At 34.0% G+C, this 23,192-nt stretch overlaps 2 protein-coding genes across 2 annotated transcripts; both read left to right on the top strand.

The window, feature by feature from the left end:
* Positions 1-283: 283 nt before the first annotated feature.
* LOC141398813 (uncharacterized) lies at positions 284-4,702 on the top strand. The gene is made up of 5 exons (XM_073976514.1): positions 284-1,841; positions 2,771-3,100; positions 3,161-3,262; positions 3,323-4,195; positions 4,263-4,702. Exons 1-5 carry the CDS (start codon positions 871-873, stop codon positions 4,657-4,659), a joined length of 2,673 nt encoding a protein of 890 aa, XP_073832615.1. The 5' UTR covers positions 284-870; the 3' UTR covers positions 4,660-4,702.
* An 819-nt stretch (positions 4,703-5,521) lies between these two features.
* On the top strand, positions 5,522-22,879 carry LOC141398105 (uncharacterized). Its single transcript, XM_073975334.1, has 10 exons — positions 5,522-6,512; positions 6,579-6,656; positions 6,720-7,457; positions 7,527-7,869; positions 14,859-14,872; positions 19,944-20,420; positions 20,766-21,224; positions 21,286-21,378; positions 21,508-22,356; positions 22,421-22,879. Exons 1-10 carry the CDS (start codon positions 5,620-5,622, stop codon positions 22,812-22,814), a joined length of 4,338 nt encoding a protein of 1,445 aa, XP_073831435.1. The 5' UTR covers positions 5,522-5,619; the 3' UTR covers positions 22,815-22,879.
* Positions 22,880-23,192: the final 313 nt, after the last annotated feature.

Genomic DNA, 23,192 nt, shown 5'->3' with positions numbered 1-23,192 from the left:
GCTGTCCACCATTTTTTCACAGACAGCCGGGTTAACACATTTTTGACATTTTCGAAAAAAAGAAGTGATATGATAATTGAAATGTATTGAAAACAAAAGAACATGAACAAAAACAAAATATGTGAACGGAAAATAAGAAGAAATCGATGATTTTAATTAATAATTTTACAACTGTTTTTGCAGTTGTCTGGACGCCTACGTCACACAGGCAAGTTTTGGTAATTTGACAATCAATACATGAAGTCAACTGTCCTGTCATTTGTAAACGCAGGGTTATTATGGGTACTTTACACGGTATTACTGTAGTGGGGAATTCGGCCTAAGAACACCTTATTTCATGAAATTTACTCTAGTGTGGACCGGGACAAATTGCATTTGAAAGAGGAAAAGTTAGATAATAGCATGGTGGAGTAATAAGGTGTAACGAAATACGTCGAGCGTATAGGTACTTTTTGTAAGTTGAAAAAAAATTTAACTTTGACAGAACGCAAGATCTATTTAACAGGTCCGTAAGTAGCACAACAACAACTCTATTTTGGCCGAAAATTCTTCAATATGTCAAAATGTTTGTTTACGTTTTCATACAATTTATTCACAATAACAAAATATTTGACAGATTGAAAACAATCAGCTGGCCGTTTTACGCCACCTTATAATTTCATCATGACAGAACGTTATTATTTTTAAAAGTAAAGGAACAGACCCAATAAAAAACACCACATCGAACAGCTGTTGTCAATAACAATAACTCTATTGTGAATTAAATTAATGGCACGGCCAAAAAAATATAGATTTTTCTGTAGGATTTTTTTAAGAAAATCCTAAAATACAAAATACTTAAATGCCGTAAATAAAGTCTCTCAAAGAAAAATGTCTGCTCCAGCGTCATACAAATGCCGTACTTGTCTCAGTGAGGAGGAAAATAAACTATTCTACCAACTTTACGATTCCATCGTAGAGGAATCTATAATTGTTAAAATTGTGGATATTTTGGATAAATGTTTACCTCAATTGAAAATTAAGGCAGAAACACGTCTGACCCAACACATTTGTCAAGAATGTGTAAACAAATTGCTATCTTGCCATCGTTTTCATCAGTTGTGCATACAATCTAATAAACAATTATTAGCATGTTTCAAGAATGCAAATCAGGATGGAGAGGAAGTGGGCATGTCATCATTGATTGAACATGTTGCATTTAAAGTGGAACAAGACATGGAAGAAGTGGTTGACTATACCAGTGCATGCGAAATAACACCGGAAGATTTGCAATTAAAATTGGATATTGCATGGAAAGAGGAAGCTGTGGAGGAAGAAGAAGAACCACAGATTAGCGTCAGACAGCAGGACTACAATAACGCTACAACTTATCTCAAACTGTATGAGCAAAAACCCATTAGAAGGTCGAAACGTAGATCAGAACATCGCTGCCCCGATTGCTTTCGAACATTTAGTAATTCACATAATTTACGTCGACATAGCAAATGTCATGATCCCATACGTCCATTTTGCTGCAGTAAATGTAAATATACTTTTGCAACAGAGAGAGCATATCGACGGCACAAGCTTTTCCATAGTAAAAAGGCAAGTGAACACAAATTTCAATGTCCCGATTGTCCAAAAGTCTTTTGGGAAAAATCATCGCTTGTTCTACACGCAAAATCACATAATCGCATTAAATTAGTTGCCCACCCTAGTGAAACCAGTGAACGTCTTGCTACAGAATTAGGAAATAAAGATGTGGACAAAGAGATGTTATCCAGGGAGGAGGATAATGGAGAAAAAACTGTTAATAGAGGGGAAAAAGAAGCTAAAAAGACAAAGAAACAAACTAAAGTCAAGTAAGTTTAAACAAAAAATTGAGCAATAATAGGTTTGTCCTTTTACGTACTGAACTTTACTGAACATTTGGTTTGTCTTTTTACGTACTGAACTTTACTGAACATTTTTTCTTCAGTAAAGTTTTGACAATTGTATAATTGAAATGTTGCTAAACATTACTGAAGAAACAATGTTCAGTAAAGTTCAGTACGTAAAAGGACAAACCTAATTGTCAAAACTTTACTGAAGAAAAAATGTTCAGTAAAGTTCAGTACGTAAAAAGACAAACCAAATGTTGTAGGTATAAATATAAATTATCGGGATCCACTTTGATCTAGCCACTCACAACATCTGATATGTCTGATGAACTAAATGACCACCAGCGAAATTATCGCAGCATATTGATTGGATGTGTGGCACTTCCCTAGATATCATTTTCCAATACAAATCTATTTCTATAAAAATTTCATAGGAAGACTACTTTATCGTATTCTATTAGAAAACCACTTTGTTATCTTCTATATGATGATCTACCCCTGGTCGATCTTCTAAAAGAAGACTTCGCGGTGGTGTTAAATATAAAGAGCTTGTTGTCTAAACCTCCTATTGGGCTTCGAATAGAAGTCCCCCTCTGGTTCCATAACGGTATTCTTCAAGAATACTTAAATAATTGTATTGTATAGCTGTTTTTGGAACCGCTCATGGCCCTATGGGCTAGGTTACTGTGTTTGTCAAATAAAAATTAAATTAAATTAATAATAATTACTTCCTTAGAGAACCTCCCACCCACCCACCCACTCGTAGACATCTAACGGTCTTCAATAGAAATACCTCTTGATGTCTTTGTTTAGAATAACATATTGTCTTCGATGAAAAGCTACTTGCGTCGATGCCTCTAACCTAATCTTGTTTCATAACAATTAAAAAACTTTCGCGTTTTCCTTTTCAGCCAAACTGTTAAGAAAAAATGCCGAAGAAAAGGTTCTTTCCAGTGCACTGAATGTGGTAAAAAGTTTAGTAGTTCCTTCAATTTGCAAAGGCATGACAAGCTGTTACATGACAAGACTCGTCCATATGCTTGTCACATTTGTACATATAGATTTGATACCGAACGACGATATTGTAGCCACATGTGGTCTCAACATCAAATACAAGTACCCGTAGAAGATGAGGAACTTAACTCAGGTGAGGAGATGAATAAAACGAATGCCACGGAATTAAAAGATGGCTTCGATGACGATGATGATCAAGAAGAGGAAGATTTTACGGATCAGGATGAGTATGGCTAAGCGCTATTTACAAAGGGTGTAATAATATTTTCAACTGCTTCTATTTACAGTGATGAAGATGAGGAGGACGATGACGATGCAAATGACTTGGAAAAGAAAGACGATGAAAACTATGTTGATTTTGTTGATACGGGCATTGGAGAAGTTGAAAAGTAGGTTACACATTTGTTCATTTTTTTGAGTCCATATAAAACACTTGTTACTTTTTTCAGACCCCGTAGCAACTACAAAAGAGGCCACTATCCCTGTAATGTTTGTGGTCTAATTTTGGGTAGTACATATCGTTTAAATCGTCACATGCCATTACATTCCATGGATAGACCTTATGCTTGTCAATTATGTCCATATCGTTTTTATTCGTCTGATCGCCTCAGGAGGCATCTGCGGAAACATGAAATTGAGAAAAATAAACCAAATAGCGAAGGTGTCCAGTGTCCCAACTGTACCAGACGTTTTTTAACTAGAGCATCATTAGCCGTACATCGTAGACAGGTACATCGGCGTAACAACGTAGAATCAACCGCTCTCAAACGTAAAAATTTCGATATTTATTATGCCTGCAAACATTGCCAGAAAACGTTTATGTCTGTCATATCTCTAACTGAGCACATTGTAAAAGACCACCCCGATATAGAGAAATACAATTGTACTCAATGCGATAAGACATTTGTCTTAAATGCTCTACTCCAGGAACATTTGTATCGGCATATGGGTCTGCCGAATGTGTTCTGTGTCATTTGTGAAAAACCATTTTACAATCAACAAAGTCTACAGGATCATATGCGTGTACATATTGGTAGCAATCGATTCATTTGTAACCTATGTGGCAAACAATTGAGTACTGAAAGCAACTTACAACAGCACATGGAACGTCATACTACTGTTAGGAAATGGGCTTGTAATCAATGCCCAAGCCGGTTTAAATGCCTTATGGATTTGCAAAAACACAAAAAAACGCATCAAAATCTCAAGCAACATGTATGTGAAGTTTGCGGTTCATGTTATACCAGGGCCTCGACATTAAGAAAACACCAAGCGAAGCATACTGGAGTGAAACCATATTCATGTGGCCAATGTGATATGAGGTATGTTTTTTGGAAAAAATAACGAAATTTGTAAAATAATAAAAAAAACAACTTTGTTTACTTCCAGATTTGTCGACGTTAATCATTTGCAACGACATTATCGTACCCATACAGGAGAGAAACCATACAAATGTAAATTTTGTGATCGTGCATATGCCCAGAGTGGTGATCTGAATAAACATTTGAGAACACATGTGGGAGAGAAAACCTATATGTGCACACAGTGTCCAGAGGCCTATAAATATTATGCAGAATTACGCCAACATATATGGGAGGAGCATTATAAGAAAACCCATCAACCACAGCAAGAAGAAGAAAAAGAAGAAGAGGGTGTGGACCAGGACAATAACCAGCGGCAACACCAACAGGAATCATTAGATGTCACGGCAGAAGACTTTCATATTGATTTAGATTCCCAAGAACATCAAGGATCTCAAATGCAGGATACTATATATTTATCATAAGATGTTATATGTCTGTAAAATAATCAAATTATCGAAGAACAAATAGTTGGTCCGTTCCTTTACTTTTAAAAATGGTAACAATGGCAAAAAAGGGTGAAAGTGGTATACTGCTCTCATATAAATTGTGATTTTTATAGCAAGGGAAATGACCCTATTATTCAATAGCTTCTTGCAGGTTCTGGAACAGAGCATTCATTGACATTTTATTTTCAATACCAACAATTGCTCTTTTCCAATATCCAAAAGATAGTAAAAATTAGTACCGAAACATACCAAATGTTTTTGTAAATTTGTTAGTTGCTGTAATGCATGCATCTACCTTATATAAATATGTCTTGTTAGGGCAAAGCCTATAACTTTGCTTGTGCGTTAGAAAAAAAACAAAATACATGTATTTAAATTTAAAATACATAAAATGCATAACCATGGCACAATAATACAGGTACAACGGGGAAAACAGCTGATTATCACACTAGTCAAAATGCATTATTGTGAATAAAATCACATACAAAAGGTAAACAAGCAATTCACAGCAATGCGTTATTGTGAACAATTTTGATGTTTGGTATGATTTGATGTAAGTCTTGTGCCAGACTATGAAAATGTTTTGAGCTTATGGGTAAGAAGGGAGAAAGGGAGCTCCTTCACCTCCGCTCTCTCCTAAAAGCTAAAATATTTTCATGTGTTATTTTCAGTGTCTGGCACAAGAGTAACACCTTATTCCACCATGGGCATAACGGACTTTACCTCTCGTTCGTTTACATCCGTCTGTTGCTCTATCTTACTGTTAATTCACAATGAAGATGTTGGGCAACCAGCTGTGTAGAAGCTATTGTGAATTTTCTCACTTCCCTTACTTTTTAGCACTTTGTTTATATACTTATAGAAGAGATTTAGAGATTTTTAGCCTATAAAATAATAAAAAATACATAAATTAAGGGAATAAACGGCTAAATTAACATGTCCGCTAGGCTGCAAAATACATGTCGCACCTGTCTAAGTGAAAATGAACAGCAGAGATTCTTTCAACTTTACGATTATATTGAAGAGGTGGATCATAAAATTATTTTGGAGATGTTGGATGAAACTATACCACAACTTAAAATTAGAGACGAAAACAGATTCTCCCAATTACTTTGCCAAGAATGTATGGATAAATTACTTGCTTCCTATAGATTTCAACAATTATGTATAGCAACAAACAATAAATTGTTGGCAACATGTCTCAATAATGAAGGAAACGAGATTCACTTAGGCAATGGAGTGAATCCCTTGACTCTGGAAGAACAACAATATATTACTATAAAACCAGACATGGATTCTATGTTGCCCGAAGAAAACAAAACTATCTTGGGCAAAGAATTGAATCCCTTGATAGCGAATGAAGAACAATATACTATTACTATAAAATCAGAGATGGATTCTATAATGTTATCCAACGCCGACTACTGTGGTGAAACAGTATTAACTGAAGAATTAGATATAAAAGTGGAAACGGAATTTATAGATGAATATGATGATGGTGTAGATAAATGTTATGACCCAAAATCATCTCCAAATCCTCAGAAATCGGAAACTTCACGATCAAAGGACAAGTCGATAATTGCCTGCAATATTTGTGGTAAAACATTTACAAAAAGGTATAGCTTACGAAGACATGCCATAGTACATGATCAAAATCGTGGATTTCCATGTAAAATTTGTACATACGTATTCAAGACAGAGAAAATGTGTAATAGCCACATGGCGACAACGCATAAAGTTGTTATTATTAAAGATGGTAATATTGAAATCGTTGGTAAAGAAAACCATTTTTGTATAGATAATACAAATCGGGAACGAAATGATTCAGAGTAAGTTTGAGGCATGCGATTGGTCTTTGGTAATAATCTAACAATATCTGCTGCATCTTGTTTCAGTGATGATAAAGAATCTATTAAAGAAGATGTTACTGAAAAATCTGAGTTGGAGAAATCTGACATGGGCGAGATTGAAAGGTATGGAAGGCCCATTGATGTGTTGTTTAATAAACGACAAAATTCTTCTCTAATCCTTTTCAGGCCCCGTAGAGCACAAAAGCCTCCAAAAGATGGTTTGCCATGCAATGTTTGTGGTAAATTTTTTAGTGATAGAAAACGTCTAGAACGTCATATGCCATATCATTCCATGGAAAGGCAGTATGCCTGCGATATATGTAAATATCGTTTCAGTACATCAGGACTGCTAAGGCAGCACATTCCTAGACATGCAAATGGTGGCGATGGTACCCTAGTCTTCAAGTGTCCTGATTGTCCCAGACGTTTTGAGAAAAAAGCCTCACTATCTTCACATCGCAGGCATACACATACGGCCAATACTACTACAAAAACAGTAAAGCAACATTTAGACGATTTCCTTAAGAAACATTCGGAGAGTGCACCTAGTAAGGACAATCAACAATTTATTTGTACTATTTGTCAAAAGCAACTCAGTAGCAAGTATACACTAACGCAACACATCCTCATGCATAGAGATGAGAAACCTCACGTTTGTAACCAGTGTGGAAAAAGATTTACAGCTCCTCATACATTGAAAGATCACATGGAGAGACATACCGTAAAGAAATATCAATGTACAAAATGTCCATTGCGTTTCAAGATTATTTCGGACCTTAAAAAACACCACATAACCCATGAGAATATTAGACCTTATGTTTGTGATCTTTGTGGGTCAAAGTTTACAAAAAGCTGTTCATTAAGGCGACATAAAATGAGACATTCCGGAGAAAAAACCCACTTGTGTGATCACTGTGGTATGGGGTAAGTACAGTTTAGAGTACGGGGAACAGATGAAACCTTTATATTTTATGTTTGTGTTCTCTTTTCAAGATTTCTCACTGCACATCATTTGAGTAGACATGTTCGTACCCATACAGGAGAGAAACCATACAAATGTAAATATTGTGATCGTGCCTATGCCCAGAGTAATGATCTGAATAAACATTTGAGAACGCATGTGGGTGAGAATACCTACATGTGTAAAGAATGTCCCCAGGCATTTAAATATCTAGCTGAATTACAACATCATATATGGGAAGAGCATTGTAAGAAATCCCTTGAACCACAACAAAAGGAAGAAGTTGATAATGATACCGTACACCGACAACAGCAGGAATTATCGAATGTCACGTCAGAAGAATCACATATTGAAGTAGAATCCCAAGAACTTCATGCATTATAAACACAGGATGTTACACATTTTCCATTAGTTTTTCTGGGAGCAAGTTGAATATAGTGACCGGATTAGACATTTTTCCCGGCCTTCGTCGGGGATTTGAGACTTTCTCCTATGGACAGATGGAAAATAGGGCTAAAGCGAACAAAATGTTTTCTAAAAAAATTATTATTATCCCACCTGGCGGAAAAATCTGGAAAAATTACCACAGGTAGATCTTGTTGTCCTGATCACAAATATATAAATTTTTCCGGGGGAAGTCCATACTTCCCGAGATATGGGCCTCTTAAGTTCCGAAAATTCCCTTGTTAAAGTAAGAACAAATTTTAAATTAAAAAAATGTTTTCTTGCCCCTAAATTGGCTCCTGTCCCCGGCCGAAGGCCGGCTACTTGGAAAACTTATGGCCTGCGTACATAAGATGCTCTGTCTGATTGCCTTGCTTTCCTGCTTTATTTTTGACATAATAAAAATAAAAGAATAAAGAAGGCCGAGGAAATTTCGAACTGTGTTGCCCTTTTCTTGTTTATTCTTTTATCAGAAGTAAGCAGGCAAGGCAGATTATGTACGCAGGCCTTTACAATTAAAAAAAAAATTCAGATTTTTTTCCCCAGCTGGTAGAGTATTTAATTTGTTCCGTTTTTGCCGATGTACCTGTATTATTGTGCCATGGTTTCTATGCATTTGGTCTGTTCCTTTACTTTAGAAAATGGTAAAACCGGCAAAAGTAGTAAAAGTTGAAAACTACTCCCATATGAATTGTATGGTGTCCGAAGTAAAGTAAAGTAAAACGTGGTAAAAGTTGAAGATTCTTGCACGTAAAGGAACAAAGCTATTGTTTCATAAATATTTTTTTTGTCGCATGCATTTTGTCTAGTCTTATTTCTTCTGTCTTTGATGCTTTTTCGAAATACCAACAATTAAGGAATAAAGTCAAATTTACATATGCACATTAAATGAATTCGTTTTACGAAATCCTAGAAGCAAATGAAGTGTATTTACATCTGTTTTTTTTTACATACACACGCACACAATTTTATATCAGAAAAATAAGAATTTCACAAAACAAATGTTTAGTCCCGGTCCACACTAGAGTGATTTTAATGAAATAATTTCATGAAATTAGTCGTTATTAGATCGAGTGCCATACTAAATTATGTTTATGAATTTGCTGTTGTGGGGAAGTCGATCTAAGAACGACTAATTTCATGAAACTATTTCATTGAAATCACTCTTGTAGTACGTTTATATATAACCGAATTTAACAAACCCACTAGGTTTCAAATGTCAATTTCTTTGCGTATTCGTCAAATAAATCCTCATTAAGAAGGTTAACCCTGCAAAAGGCTGTAATATAAACATGGCCGTACCAACTAACTTGACTCTAAATTAAAAAAAAAACTTAATTTTTGCAAATTTTTTAACCATTTATTTTCACTTTTGTCATCGTTTGAATATTTTTGTTTTTCTATAACACATACAAGCAAACAAAGACATCATAAAACAGTTGCATTTTTTGGTAGTTTATGACAAACAAAATGCTGTTCGATAACAAACATGTTCAGTAAAAGAGAAATGAGAAGTAGTTGCAAGTACTTGCAAGAACATCAAATACTTTTTACTTGCGAAGTTATCGAACAGGCCTATAGTATGGTGTTTTCGTGCGTTGTTTAGAATAAATGAAGCAGCTATCGTAATTTATGTTTGTATGGTAAATGACGCAAGTTGCCTGTTTTAGCAAATAAATGACGAAACAGCCTTAAAACCTGTTTTTCGTGCTAATGTAAAAATCACATAAAATATTAAAAAAGAAACAAATAATTTAATGCCATGTTCATACCAGCATTTGAATAACGTCGTTCGTTCTCATAATTACGTACACGAATTAACCCGTTCATACGACATGGTACATCATTCATAGCAACATGATTCATATTTTCATAGTTTTTATTTTCTGATTTTAAAGAAAGTTTCAGCCAAAAGGCGAGTAAAGTTAATTGATATGAACTGAAAACATAGTTGTCCTTCTTTCAGATATCTATTTAATAGTAAATTATATTAGTTTCATTCAAGTTTTCTAGTTTTTCTCACAATTTTGGTGTTTTCAGTATATTTTCAAATTTTTCTATTTTAAAAATTAACGAGAGAGAGACCTGCCAAAATAACTTTTTGGTATACAGACTTTCCGGCAGGCATTTGATTTTTGTTTCTAAATTTGTACGCGAATTTGAAACGATGGACAAGAAATGCAACTGCAATGGAAGAGAAAACAAAATTTGCTATGATTTGAATGTTTATTAGTCCTTAAACCGTTTACTTTTCATTCAGGTTTTGCACTTTTACTAAAAAGTTTTGGGTTTTTAATAAATTTTAAATTTTTTATTTTTCCTGTCATAATTAATTTATTTCGATAAATTCTCTCATGGGATTCTAGTTTTTCTGGGAGCAAGTTGAATATAGTGACCGGATTAGACATTTTTCCCGGCCTTCGTCGGGGATTTGAGACTTTCTCCTATGGACAGATGGAAAATAGGGCTAAAGCGAACAAAATGTTTTCTAAAAAAATTATTATTATCCCACCTGGCGGAAAAATCTGGAAAAATTACCACAGGTAGATCTTGTTGTCCTGATCACAAATATATAAATTTTTCCGGGGGAAGTCCATACTTCCCGAGATATGGGCCTCTTAAGTTCCGAAAATTCCCTTGTTAAAGTAAGAACAAATTTTAAATTAAAAAAATGTTTTCTTGCCCCTAAATTGGCTCCTGTCCCCGGCCGAAGGCCGGCTACTTGGAAAACTTATGGCCTGCGTACATAAGATGCTCTGTCTGATTGCCTTGCTTTCCTGCTTTATTTTTGACATAATAAAAATAAAAGAATAAAGAAGGCCGAGGAAATTTCGAACTGTGTTGCCCTTTTCTTGTTTATTCTTTTATCAGAAGTAAGCAGGCAAGGCAGATTATGTACGCAGGCCTTTACAATTAAAAAAAAAATTCAGATTTTTTTCCCCAGCTGGTAGAGTATTTAATTTGTTCCGTTTTTGCCGATGTACCTGTATTATTGTGCCATGGTTTCTATGCATTTGGTCTGTTCCTTTACTTTAGAAAATGGTAAAACCGGCAAAAGTAGTAAAAGTTGAAAACTACTCCCATATGAATTGTATGGTGTCCGAAGTAAAGTAAAGTAAAACGTGGTAAAAGTTGAAGATTCTTGCACGTAAAGGAACAAAGCTATTGTTTCATAAATATTTTTTTTGTCGCATGCATTTTGTCTAGTCTTATTTCTTCTGTCTTTGATGCTTTTTCGAAATACCAACAATTAAGGAATAAAGTCAAATTTACATATGCACATTAAATGAATTCGTTTTACGAAATCCTAGAAGCAAATGAAGTGTATTTACATCTGTTTTTTTTACATACACACGCACACAATTTTATATCAGAAAAATAAGAATTTCACAAAACAAATGTTTAGTCCCGGTCCACACTAGAGTGATTTTAATGAAATAATTTCATGAAATTAGTCGTTATTAGATCGAGTGCCATACTAAATTATGTTTATGAATTTGCTGTTGTGGGGAAGTCGATCTAAGAACGACTAATTTCATGAAACTATTTCATTGAAATCACTCTTGTAGTACGTTTATATATAACCGAATTTAACAAACCCACTAGGTTTCAAATGTCAATTTCTTTGCGTATTCGTCAAATAAATCCTCATTAAGAAGGTTAACCCTGCAAAAGGCTGTAATATAAACATGGCCGTACCAACTAACTTGACTCTAAATTAAAAAAAAAACTTAATTTTTGCAAATTTTTTAACCATTTATTTTCACTTTTGTCATCGTTTGAATATTTTTGTTTTTCTATAACACATACAAGCAAACAAAGACATCATAAAACAGTTGCATTTTTTGGTAGTTTATGACAAACAAAATGCTGTTCGATAACAAACATGTTCAGTAAAAGAGAAATGAGAAGTAGTTGCAAGTACTTGCAAGAACATCAAATACTTTTTACTTGCGAAGTTATCGAACAGGCCTATAGTATGGTGTTTTCGTGCGTTGTTTAGAATAAATGAAGCAGCTATCGTAATTTATGTTTGTATGGTAAATGACGCAAGTTGCCTGTTTTAGCAAATAAATGACGAAACAGCCTTAAAACCTGTTTTTCGTGCTAATGTAAAAATCACATAAAATATTAAAAAAGAAACAAATAATTTAATGCCATGTTCATACCAGCATTTGAATAACGTCGTTCGTTCTCATAATTACGTACACGAATTAACCCGTTCATACGACATGGTACATCATTCATAGCAACATGATTCATATTTTCATAGTTTTTATTTTCTGATTTTAAAGAAAGTTTCAGCCAAAAGGCGAGTAAAGTTAATTGATATGAACTGAAAACATAGTTGTCCTTTTTTTTTTTTTTTTTTTTTTTTTTTTTTTTCGAACGTTCCCACGCCTCACTTTCCCACCCCTGCCGACCGAGGGGGCGACCTCCCTTTTACGTAGGGATCGCGTACACACCATGATCCGCATCATGATGGGGTATGAGAGGGAAATTGAAAACCAGCTACAGAATTTACTTCATCAGCTAGTTAGTTACTTACTAATACATTTTTATATACTATTCATTTAAAAATAAAATTATGTTAGATTTTATAAGGTCAAGGCTCATGCCAAAGTCTACATTACAATACATGGAATTAAAATCTACACACATTTTGTTAATAGGATCTCCCATAGAGTAATTCGTGCGGTGGAAATCTCTAAATAAGGGTTGATAGTTTCTAATTGTTCTACAAGGAATATTTATTCTAATAGATGATATTAAGAAATCCGAGGGAATATTACCCATTAAAATTTTATGCACCATCATAGTGTTTAACATTGTGCGTCTACTTTTTAATGTAGGTAATCGAATTAATTTTAACCTGCTTGTATATGAAGGCAAGACAAAATCGCTATTCCAATGTAAACCTCTCAGTGCAAAAAGCAAAAATTGTTTCTGCACTGATTCAATTTTATCAGAATACACTGCGTATTGAGGGTCCCATACAACAGAACCATATTCTAATATAGGTCTTACAAGTGACGTAAATAGTTGTTTTGTTATATAGGGATCTGAAAATTCTTTGGCCCATCTTTTTATAAATCCTAAAACTCCATGCGCTTTATTAACAATAGAAATTACATGATTATTAAATTTTAATTTTCGATCCATCAAAAGGCCAAGATCAACAAATGATGCTACAGTTAATAATTGAGAACCGTTAATATTGTATTGCCTTATTAAAGAAGAAGATCTGGAAAAACACATATGTTTACATTTTTTTAAGTTTAAGTCCATACAGTTGATTTTACACCATTGAAAAAGGCTATTTAAATCACTCTGGAGAAGATCAGCTTGCTTTTCCGATTTATGAGTAATAAATAGCTTGACATCATCAGCGTACATTAGCAATCTAGAATGCATTATTGAGTTTGGCAAGTCATTTATAAATAAGAGAAAGAGAACCGGTCCGAGGTGACTTCCTTGCGGAACACCCGATGGCACGTCAATCGATTTTGAGACACATCCATCAAACAAAACTGTTTGTGATCTATTTTGTAAATAAGAAGATATCCATCTTACTAAATTAGTATTAAAGCCCATATAATCTAATTTATACAACAAAAGCCTATGGTTAACCCTATCAAATGCTTTGCTGAAATCTGTATATATTGTGTCAGTTTGATTATGCCGAACAAATCCTTTTATTACATTCGATGTGAATTCTATAAGGTTTGTTATGGTCGAAAGACCACTACGAAAACCATGCTGATATGGACTTAGCATGGGTTGAATTTTATGGGAAATTACAGAAGTAATTAATTTTTCGAACAATTTAGGAATTGCACTTAATTTTGCAATTCCTCTATAATTGGATACATTAGTCAGACTGCCTGACTTATGTAAAGGTACAATATAAGACTTTTTCCATATTGCGGGGAAATGACCGAATTTAAGGGAATAGTTAAACAATAGAGTTAAAGGGGTTGACAATGCAACTGAACAATGCTTCAGAATTAAACTAGGTATTCCATCGGGACCTGGACTTTTAATGGGTTTTAAACATCGCAGTCTTTTGGAAACGTCTTGGTATTGTAAGAAAGGCATGTAAATTTCATCAATCTGAGATAATTTATAAGGATATGTATCTCTAATTTGGCAAGATGCACTTGAATAAGTTGTAGCAAAAAATTCTGCAAAACATTCAGCAATATCTGTGTTTTTAGTAAATTCTTGATTATTGAATTTCAATAAAGAGGGCTTAGAAGGTGTTTTTCTTTTTAAATTAACAAAGTCATAGAAGGACTTAGGATTGGACTTAAAATTATCTTTAATCTTGTTAAGGTACTCATTATATGATCTACGAGATTCTAGCGTATACTTAGACCTAGCTACAGAATAATTGGCGTAGTCAATTGAAGAACCTGACTTTTTATATTTACGAAAAAGTTTATTTTTGGAATTTTTTATAGTTGATAACTCAGGAGTAATCCATGGAAATTTATAAGAATTTGTGATTTTAATAGTTGGAATACATTCAAGCATAAATTTATTTATGATCTCATAGAATTTGTTAATTTTAATATCAAGATCAATATCACTGCTGCAAAGACATACCGATGTCCAGTTAACAGAAGAAATAAGAGAATTGAGTTTCCGAAAATCTGTTTTTTTATAATTAAGGACAGTTTTTAACACTTTGGACTGATGTTCCCCAAAGGAATGAGTATGGGTCATGGTTATACATAATGAGGGATGATGAATATCTTCAGGAATAGAAATTGGTGGAATTCTAATTATTTCAAAATATTGAGTAACATTTACAAATGCTAAATCAAGGATTCTATCGTAACTATTCAGTATATCGTTTATTTGATGAAGATTGAGGTCACAAAATCGACTAACAATTTCGTATGTATCTTGATTAGCATTCGCCCGGGATGTTAGTGGTGTTAGAGCTTCAGAATCTGGTAATAAGAGCCATTTAACAGAGGGCATATTAAAATCGCCCAGAACCAAAATTCGATCGGTTTCATTCATATTTCCAACGATTGAACTGATTGCGGATATATGTTTTTTATATATGTCAAGTTGAGAAGAAGGAGGAATATAGGAACAAGTTATAAATAATTTAAAATTACCTAGTTCAATGGATATACTTAAAAATTCAATATCAGGAATATTATTTATTTCAATTAAATTAGTGGAATAAGAGGAGTCAACTGCAATAAGGACTCCACCACCTTTTTTAGCAACACGATCATTTCTGAATATTTGATATTTCGGACATAAAACTTCACTATTTAATACAGCTTTTTTTAACCAAGTTTCAGATAAAACAATTACATCATAATTAAAACCGAAGCTATCAGTATATAAGCGAGTTAATTTTGTATTTAAACCCCTTACATTCTGATAGCATATAGAAATAGAATTTTTTAGTTTTTTGAAACTGTAGCTGTTCGCGGAGGCAAATGTGCTAACTTGTCGTTTCTTTCCACAAATTCTTTTATAAAAGCATTTACAGGCCAAAATTCTCTCGATATAATTTGGTTAAATATTGACTGATTAGTAACAATCCTGAAAGAAGATCTACTTTCCGAAAATGCTGAACGAAGCTTGTAACATTTAAGAAAGTAATCTCCTTGAATACTTGATCTTATATAATCATAAATTTCGTCAGCCGTCGTTTCGGGAGGGAACCTTGACGCAAATACCATTTTCATAGCTGGAGGCATAGATAATGATCTTTGCACAGGTTGTTGGGTATGGCCTACATTGGCAGATGAGCCCCTTGAAGAGACAACAGGCAAGGATGTTGCCAACTCCTGAATACCTTGAGCAGATTGTGAGGTCTTTTCAAGACTAGCACCATCAGTACTCATTAACTCAGGAGTTGCTACAACCTCCTTTAACTGCTTGCTTACTTCCAAAGGCTTATCCAACACAACATTGGCGTATAACTGAGCACGACCAGATTCAGTTGTATCAGAAATATTAACTGGATCCGATTGTACTACAGTATCCCGAGAAACACTAGGTTTACGACTAGAAACAGTTTTACCTGTACTCTTTTTCGTCGACCTTTTGCGTTTCTGCCCGATAACCGATGGTGACGATGCAAATTCGTCCAAATCCGGATATTTGCTAAACAAATTTGAAACTTTATCAAAACGGGAACAAATTATGGAAAGTTCCCCTTTAATTGAAACTAGTTCGGAATGTAGATTCTTTGCAAAATTGTAAAAATCAGCAGAGATTTTTCTACAATTGGGACAGCACCAACGAATTCCATCATTTTCTTTAATTATGTCAGTAACTATTACTCTCATACGAGCACACTTACAATGCCATTGATCTAAACAAAACCAACATGTAACACAAACTTCACTATCATCACGAATATTACATATTTCGTATGAACAGACCATGTTAACTATATTTCAGTTTACTAATAAGTTAAAATTTTTTGGAGATTTTGTAGCTGAATTTCTTAATCCTTTAATTAAAAAAAAGCAATCTTTGGCAACTCTGTTTTGATATGATAACCAAGCTGTTACAACAACACAATAAGCTAATGTAACAGAATATATGCACAAAACGAAATAGCCAATTAGACAAATTCAACACAAAAAAGGAGCTTATTAGCACAAATGTAATTAATAACACTTCACCAATTAGCACAATATTTAGACAATAAGTTATTTAATAATTTTAATAAACTTTTGATAACGTATACACGCTAATTTAATTAAAAATTTAATTTTTTTAGAAAATGCACAGAGCACACAAAAATTTGACACTACAGCGAACAGGGTTGCCAACTTCCTTCTTTCAGATATCTATTTAATAGTAAATTATATTAGTTTCATTCAAGTTTTCTAGTTTTTCTCACAATTTTGGTGTTTTCAGTATATTTTCAAATTTTTCTATTTTAAAAATTAACGAGAGAGAGACCTGCCAAAATAACTTTTTGGTATACAGACTTTCCGGCAGGCATTTGATTTTTGTTTCTAAATTTGTACGCGAATTTGAAACGATGGACAAGAAATGCAACTGCAATGGAAGAGAAAACAAAATTTGCTATGATTTGAATGTTTATTAGTCCTTAAACCGTTTACTTTTCATTCAGGTTTTGCACTTTTACTAAAAAGTTTTGGGTTTTTAATAAATTTTAAATTTTTTATTTTTCCTGTCATAATTAATTTATTTCGATAAATTCTCTCATGGGATTCTAGTTTTTCTGGGAGCAAGTTGAATATAGTGACCGGATTAGACATTTTTCCCGGCCTTCGTCGGGGATTTGAGACTTTCTCCTATGGACAGATGGAAAATAGGGCTAAAGCGAACAAAATGTTTTCTAAAAAAATTATTATTATCCCACCTGGCGGAAAAATCTGGAAAAATTACCACAGGTAGATCTTGTTGTCCTGATCACAAATATATAAATTTTTCCGGGGGAAGTCCATACTTCCCGAGATATGGGCCTCTTAAGTTCCGAAAATTCCCTTGTTAAAGTAAGAACAAATTTTAAATTAAAAAAATGTTTTCTTGCCCCTAAATTGGCTCCTGTCCCCGGCCGAAGGCCGGCTACTTGGAAAACTTATGGCCTGCGTACATAAGATGCTCTGTCTGATTGCCTTGCTTTCCTGCTTTATTTTTGACATAATAAAAATAAAAGAATAAAGAAGGCCGAGGAAATTTCGAACTGTGTTGCCCTTTTCTTGTTTATTCTTTTATCAGAAGTAAGCAGGCAAGGCAGATTATGTACGCAGGCCTTTACAATTAAAAAAAAATTCAGATTTTTTTCCCCAGCTGGTAGAGTATTTAATTTGTTCCGTTTTTGCCGATGTACCTGTATTATTGTGCCATGGTTTCTATGCATTTGGTCTGTTCCTTTACTTTAGAAAATGGTAAAACCGGCAAAAGTAGTAAAAGTTGAAAACTACTCCCATATGAATTGTATGGTGTCCGAAGTAAAGTAAAAACGTGGTAAAAGTTGAAGATTCTTGCACGTAAAGGAACAAAGCTATTGTTTCATAAATATTTTTTTTGTCGCATGCATTTTGTCTAGTCTTATTTCTTCTGTCTTTGATGCTTTTTCGAAATACCAACAATTAAGGAATAAAGTCAAATTTACATATGCACATTAAATGAATTCGTTTTACGAAATCCTAGAAGCAAATGAAGTGTATTTACATCTGTTTTTTTTTACATACACACGCACACAATTTTATATCAGAAAAATAAGAATTTCACAAAACAAATGTTTAGTCCCGGTCCACACTAGAGTGATTTTAATGAAATAATTTCATGAAATTATTCGTTATTAGATCGAGTGCCATACTAAATTATGTTTATGAATTTGCTGTTGTGGGGAACTCGATCTAAGAACGACTAATTTCATTAAATTATTTCAATGAAATCACTCTAGTGTGGAAGGGGGCTTATAGTACGATAATATATATATAACCGGATTTAACAAACCCGCTGGGTTTCAAATGTCAATTCGTCAAATAAATCCTCATTAAAAGTGTTAGCCCTGCAAAAGGCTGTATTATAAACATGGCTTTACCAACTAACTTGACTCAAAATTAAAAAAAAAAAAACTTAATTTCTGCAAATTTTTAAACCATTGTTTTTTTACAACACACACAAACAAACAAAGACATCATAAAACAGTTGCATTTTTTGGTAGTTTATGACAAACTTTTACAAAATGCTGTTCGATAACAAACATGTTCAGTAAAAGAGAAATGAGAAGTAGTTGCAAGTACTTGCAAGAACATCAAATACTTTTTACTAATGTGGGCCAAGGAGTGTTCTAGCTCTTAAATTTCAAAAAAAAAAAAAAATTCTTTTTACTTGCGAAGTTATCGAACAGGCCTACAGTATGGTGTTTTCGTGCGTTGTTTAGAATAAATGACGCAGATATCGTAATTTATGTTTGTATGGTAAATTACGCAAATTGTTGCCTGTTTTAGCAAATAAATAACGGAACAACCCTAAAACCTTTTTTCATGCTAATGTAAAAATCACATAAAATATCATGGTAGAACAAATAGAAGGTAAAGTTAATACTACAACAAATACAACTCGAACAACAACCACAAAGGAATTTGTTTTTGTTTGTAACGTTACTGCCAGTTGTATTTGTAAACAAAACAAGGAAATGTCTATAAATTATTGGAATTTAAAAAACTAATAATTTTTCACATTTGGTTGAATATTTTGGAAAACATGAATGAAAACTCGTTACATTTTCAATTTTTATGTTTCCACATCATTCCACTAAATGCATAAATTCTCGCAGAAAGTAGAATTCTTGCAGAAAAGTTTGGGGTCGCTGGAAATTCATAGAAAAAGGAGAAGCTGTTTCAATGTTTTGTTTTAGAAATCAAAGAAGCACGTGTTTATTAGGGCTTTATTTTTTTCAAATTTTAACAAAATACCTCACATATTAACAAACGTTGTATCGCCTCTACAAGCGGGGATTTACTGCGCGGCTTATCGTTCGAACTTGGAGGAGGTTACATATCATTGATATGAAGAAGTCTTTCTGGGAAATGGTTTTTTTCCGAATGATATTTCTTTTTTTTTCTCAAAAAATATATGTCCCTAATGTACATCGAAATAGAAATAAATGTATAAAATGTCATATGAAATTTGACACTAACGTTACAACCCAGTTTAGTCAGCTGTGTATTGCTGCTACCTTTTCTTATTCTACCATGATAAAATATTAAAAAAGAAACAAATAATTTAAGTGGAATTGAAAACATTACGAAGCCAAATATAAATTGATCAACAAATAAGTGCCGCATTCTGTTAAAATGAGAATTTGCTGCAGGTTTTGTTAAATTTGGCATCATTGTTTTGTTCACTAACACAACTACCACTGAACATACCCCATTCAATTTGTTTGTCGACAATTTTATTGTGAATTATATATTCTTCTAAATGTCAACAATCAAGAAATTATAAGTTAAAAAATAATTAATTGCGAGGAATAGCAAAAATTACAAAAACAAAATGCCCGCTGAACATAACAATAAATGTCGCACTTGTCTAAATGAAAATATGCAACAGAAATTCTTCCAACTTTATGATTGCATTGAAGAGCAGGAGCATAAAATTATATTGGAGATGTTGGATGAAACTATACCACAACTAAAAATTAGAGAGGAAAACAGATTCTCCCAATTAATATGCCAAGAATGTTTGGATAAATTACTTGCTTCCTATAGATTTCAACAATTATGTATAGCAACAAACAATAAATTGTTGGCAACATGTCCCAATAAAGAAGAAAATGAGGTCCTGGATGAAAGAGAGTTAGATCCATTGACAGAAGAACCCTGTTCTAAAATCAAACAAGACCTCGATGATAATAGCGAATGTAAAATAGTACCTGAAGAATTGAATTTCAAATTTGAAATGGAATGGAGCGAAGATGATAATGAAGGAAGTCGTTGTGACTCAGACTCAAGGTAATGTTACTAAACACAGATACTACATACATATGTATATAGGCAAAATTTGGGGAAGAAATTATTATTTGGGGGCAACATCGTTTGGTTAGGGTATTGGTTTAGATTTCAATGTAATCGGTACAACAGCAACTAGTTCTTGTAGACGAAGCAATCTGGGTGTTGGACCTAAATGCAAGGCTTTAGTTTAGTATATGAACAATAGCATCGAGAACCAAAGACTATGTGGCCATGCATTTAATGTGAAAAAAGTGAATCAATCAACCGTCCACTTAAGTACGGTGTCCTGTTGTGTACCTACCTAAATAATAGATTCATTTTATTTGTATACTTTTTTCGTTCTAGAACGCCCAGAAATGACAAATCAAAATCATCAAAGTCTAAAAGCCAAATGCCACAGTCTAAACGCGAATCTGTTCCCACTTGTAGTGTTTGTGGCAAAACATTCAGTAGATTGTTTAATTTGCATAGACATGCCAAAGTACATGATCAAAATCGGGCATATCCTTGTGACATTTGTACATATAAATGTGATTCAGAGAAAGCCTATCGTACCCACATGATGTCAAGGCATAAAGGAGAAAACCCCAACTCAAATCACAAGAAGAAAAATGGAACAAATGAGAAGAGTGTTGAACATGATGATACTAAGCAAGAGAAAGAAGAAGAAAATCCTACAAACTTGGCTGAAAGTTTAGTGGAAATGCAGGAAATTTCCATTACTGATGGCGATGTAAAAGAACACGAGTCCTTGGAAAGTGATGATCAGGAAGAAGATGCGAATTGGAATCCCAGTGATTCAGAGTAAGTTTTGTGAGGTGTTTCTTTTTAGTAAGTCAGTACTAACCATTACATCTATTTTTAGGGATGATGAAGATGAAATAGAAGAAAATGTTAGTAATGCCAAATATAATGCAGATCCTGATTTTGTGGACACCGGCATTGGAGAGATTGAGAGGTATGCTAAATGTCGAGAAATATTCAATATGACGATTTTCTTGCTTTGGAGAGATGGATAGATGAAATTGACTGTAATTAAAAAATAATCCTGTAACCCCTCTTCAAAATCTACTATATTTATTTCTAGGCCCCGTCAAAAGAGATCAAAAGCTAATTTTCCCTGCAGTGCTTGTGATAAAATTTTCAATAGTCCCTATAATTTGAAACGACACATGCCATTTCATTCCATGGAACGGCAACATGTTTGTGAAATATGTAAATATCGCTTTCGTACACTTTGGCTTCTCAGGCAGCACATGGCGAAACATGAAAATGACGGTGTTAGCAGCCCACCACAAGCTTTTCAATGCCCTGACTGCCCTAGACGTTTTGAGAGAAAAACCTCCTTATCAATTCATCGAAAACATATGCATATGGTAGGCAGCAATGCAACAGAATCCATTCATCCATGCACTGCTTGTCAACGTAGTTTCATGTCAATTAGAAGTTTAACAGAACACATTAAAACCAAACATCCCGAAATAGAACCACACAAATGTAGTCAATGTGACAAGACATTTGTGGTGCATGCCCATCTCTTGGAACATTTGAATAGACACAAGGGTAGTAAGAAGGTGGTTTGTACCATTTGTGAAAAGGAACTAAGTCATAAACACTCACTAAAGGAGCATATGCGTATACATACCGGTGAATCTCCATACCTGTGTCCGCAGTGTGGTAAAGCATTTAAGGTACCAGGGAAACTAAAAGAACACATGGAAAGACATTTCGGGCTCAAGAAATACCAATGTCCGGAATGTCCCAGCCGTTTCAACTGTCGTTCGGATGTTAAAAAACATGCCTTCTCTCATAGAAATGCCAAACCCTATGTCTGTGATATTTGTGGTTCCAGTTATACCAAAGGCTCGACATTAAAGAAACACAAAATGAAACATACTGGGGAAAAACCCCATGTATGTGACCAATGTGGTATGGGGTAAGTGGGGGAAAATATGCACGCATGGGAGGGTACTTTTATTGTTGTCCTTGTTTTCTTTCAGCTTTGTCTCCACTGATCACTTGCGTCGACATATTCGTACCCATACCGGAGAGAAGCCTTATAAATGTAAATTTTGTGATAATGCCTATGCCCAGAGTGGTGATCTCAACAAACATTTAAGAATCCATGTGGGTGAGAATACTTACATGTGTAACCAGTGTCCTCAGGCATTTAAATATCACAACGAATTGAGGCAACACGTGGCGGAACATTATAAAGCAACTCATCAACAAGACGGAGAAGAAAGTGAAGACCAACAACAACATGAGCAACGTGAGGAAGTAGAAACAGTTGAGCGGCAAAAGCAGCAAGAAGAATTTGCCCAAGATCAACACCATCATGCAAAACTCTTCCAACGACAATTGCTAAATAATATATTTCTATCACAACAATAACCTTGTCGATTGTAAATATTTTTGTAGTAATGAAAAGTCCAAAAGAATTAGTTGGATAACATGGATTTAAATGCGACCTCCTTGTTCTGAATACAACTTTCATTTTCATTGTTCTAAATACAACTTTCTAGATATGTATGTATATCGGCCTTCAAAATTCCAAAATCACGTACCGTGCATATATATATTCATTCCGCGTTCAAAGACCGCTTATATTTATAAATTATAAGCTTATAATTTATAAGAAAATTTCATTCGCATATCCGACTTTTGCAACTGTCCATAGGTGAATATCTTAAATCCGCGACTGGCTATAGGGGAGATATTACAATTTATTAGAAATTTTAAGTAGGTTTTACCACAGATATCCCCTCTCCT

This window comes from Musca autumnalis, unplaced genomic scaffold, assembly GCF_047663935.1.
Source record: "Musca autumnalis isolate F117 unplaced genomic scaffold, ASM4766393v1 scaffold_3, whole genome shotgun sequence".
Taxonomy (NCBI): Eukaryota; Metazoa; Arthropoda; class Insecta; order Diptera; family Muscidae; genus Musca; species Musca autumnalis.
This window is presented reverse-complemented; position numbering and strand designations above follow the sequence as displayed.

Coding starts and splice junctions, on each gene's coding strand:
- LOC141398813 (XM_073976514.1), top strand. CDS start 871: ATGTCTGCTCCAGCGTCATACAAATGCCGTACTTGTCTCAGTGAGGAG. Junction 3,101..3,160: donor GATTTTACGGATCAGGATGA/GTATGGCTAAGC, acceptor TTCTATTTACAG/TGATGAAGATGAGGAGGACG. Junction 4,196..4,262: donor TGTGGCCAATGTGATATGAG/GTATGTTTTTTG, acceptor GTTTACTTCCAG/ATTTGTCGACGTTAATCATT.
- LOC141398105 (XM_073975334.1), top strand. CDS start 5,620: ATGTCCGCTAGGCTGCAAAATACATGTCGCACCTGTCTAAGTGAAAAT. Junction 21,379..21,507: donor GGCATTGGAGAGATTGAGAG/GTATGCTAAATG, acceptor ATTTATTTCTAG/GCCCCGTCAAAAGAGATCAA. Junction 22,357..22,420: donor TGTGACCAATGTGGTATGGG/GTAAGTGGGGGA, acceptor GTTTTCTTTCAG/CTTTGTCTCCACTGATCACT.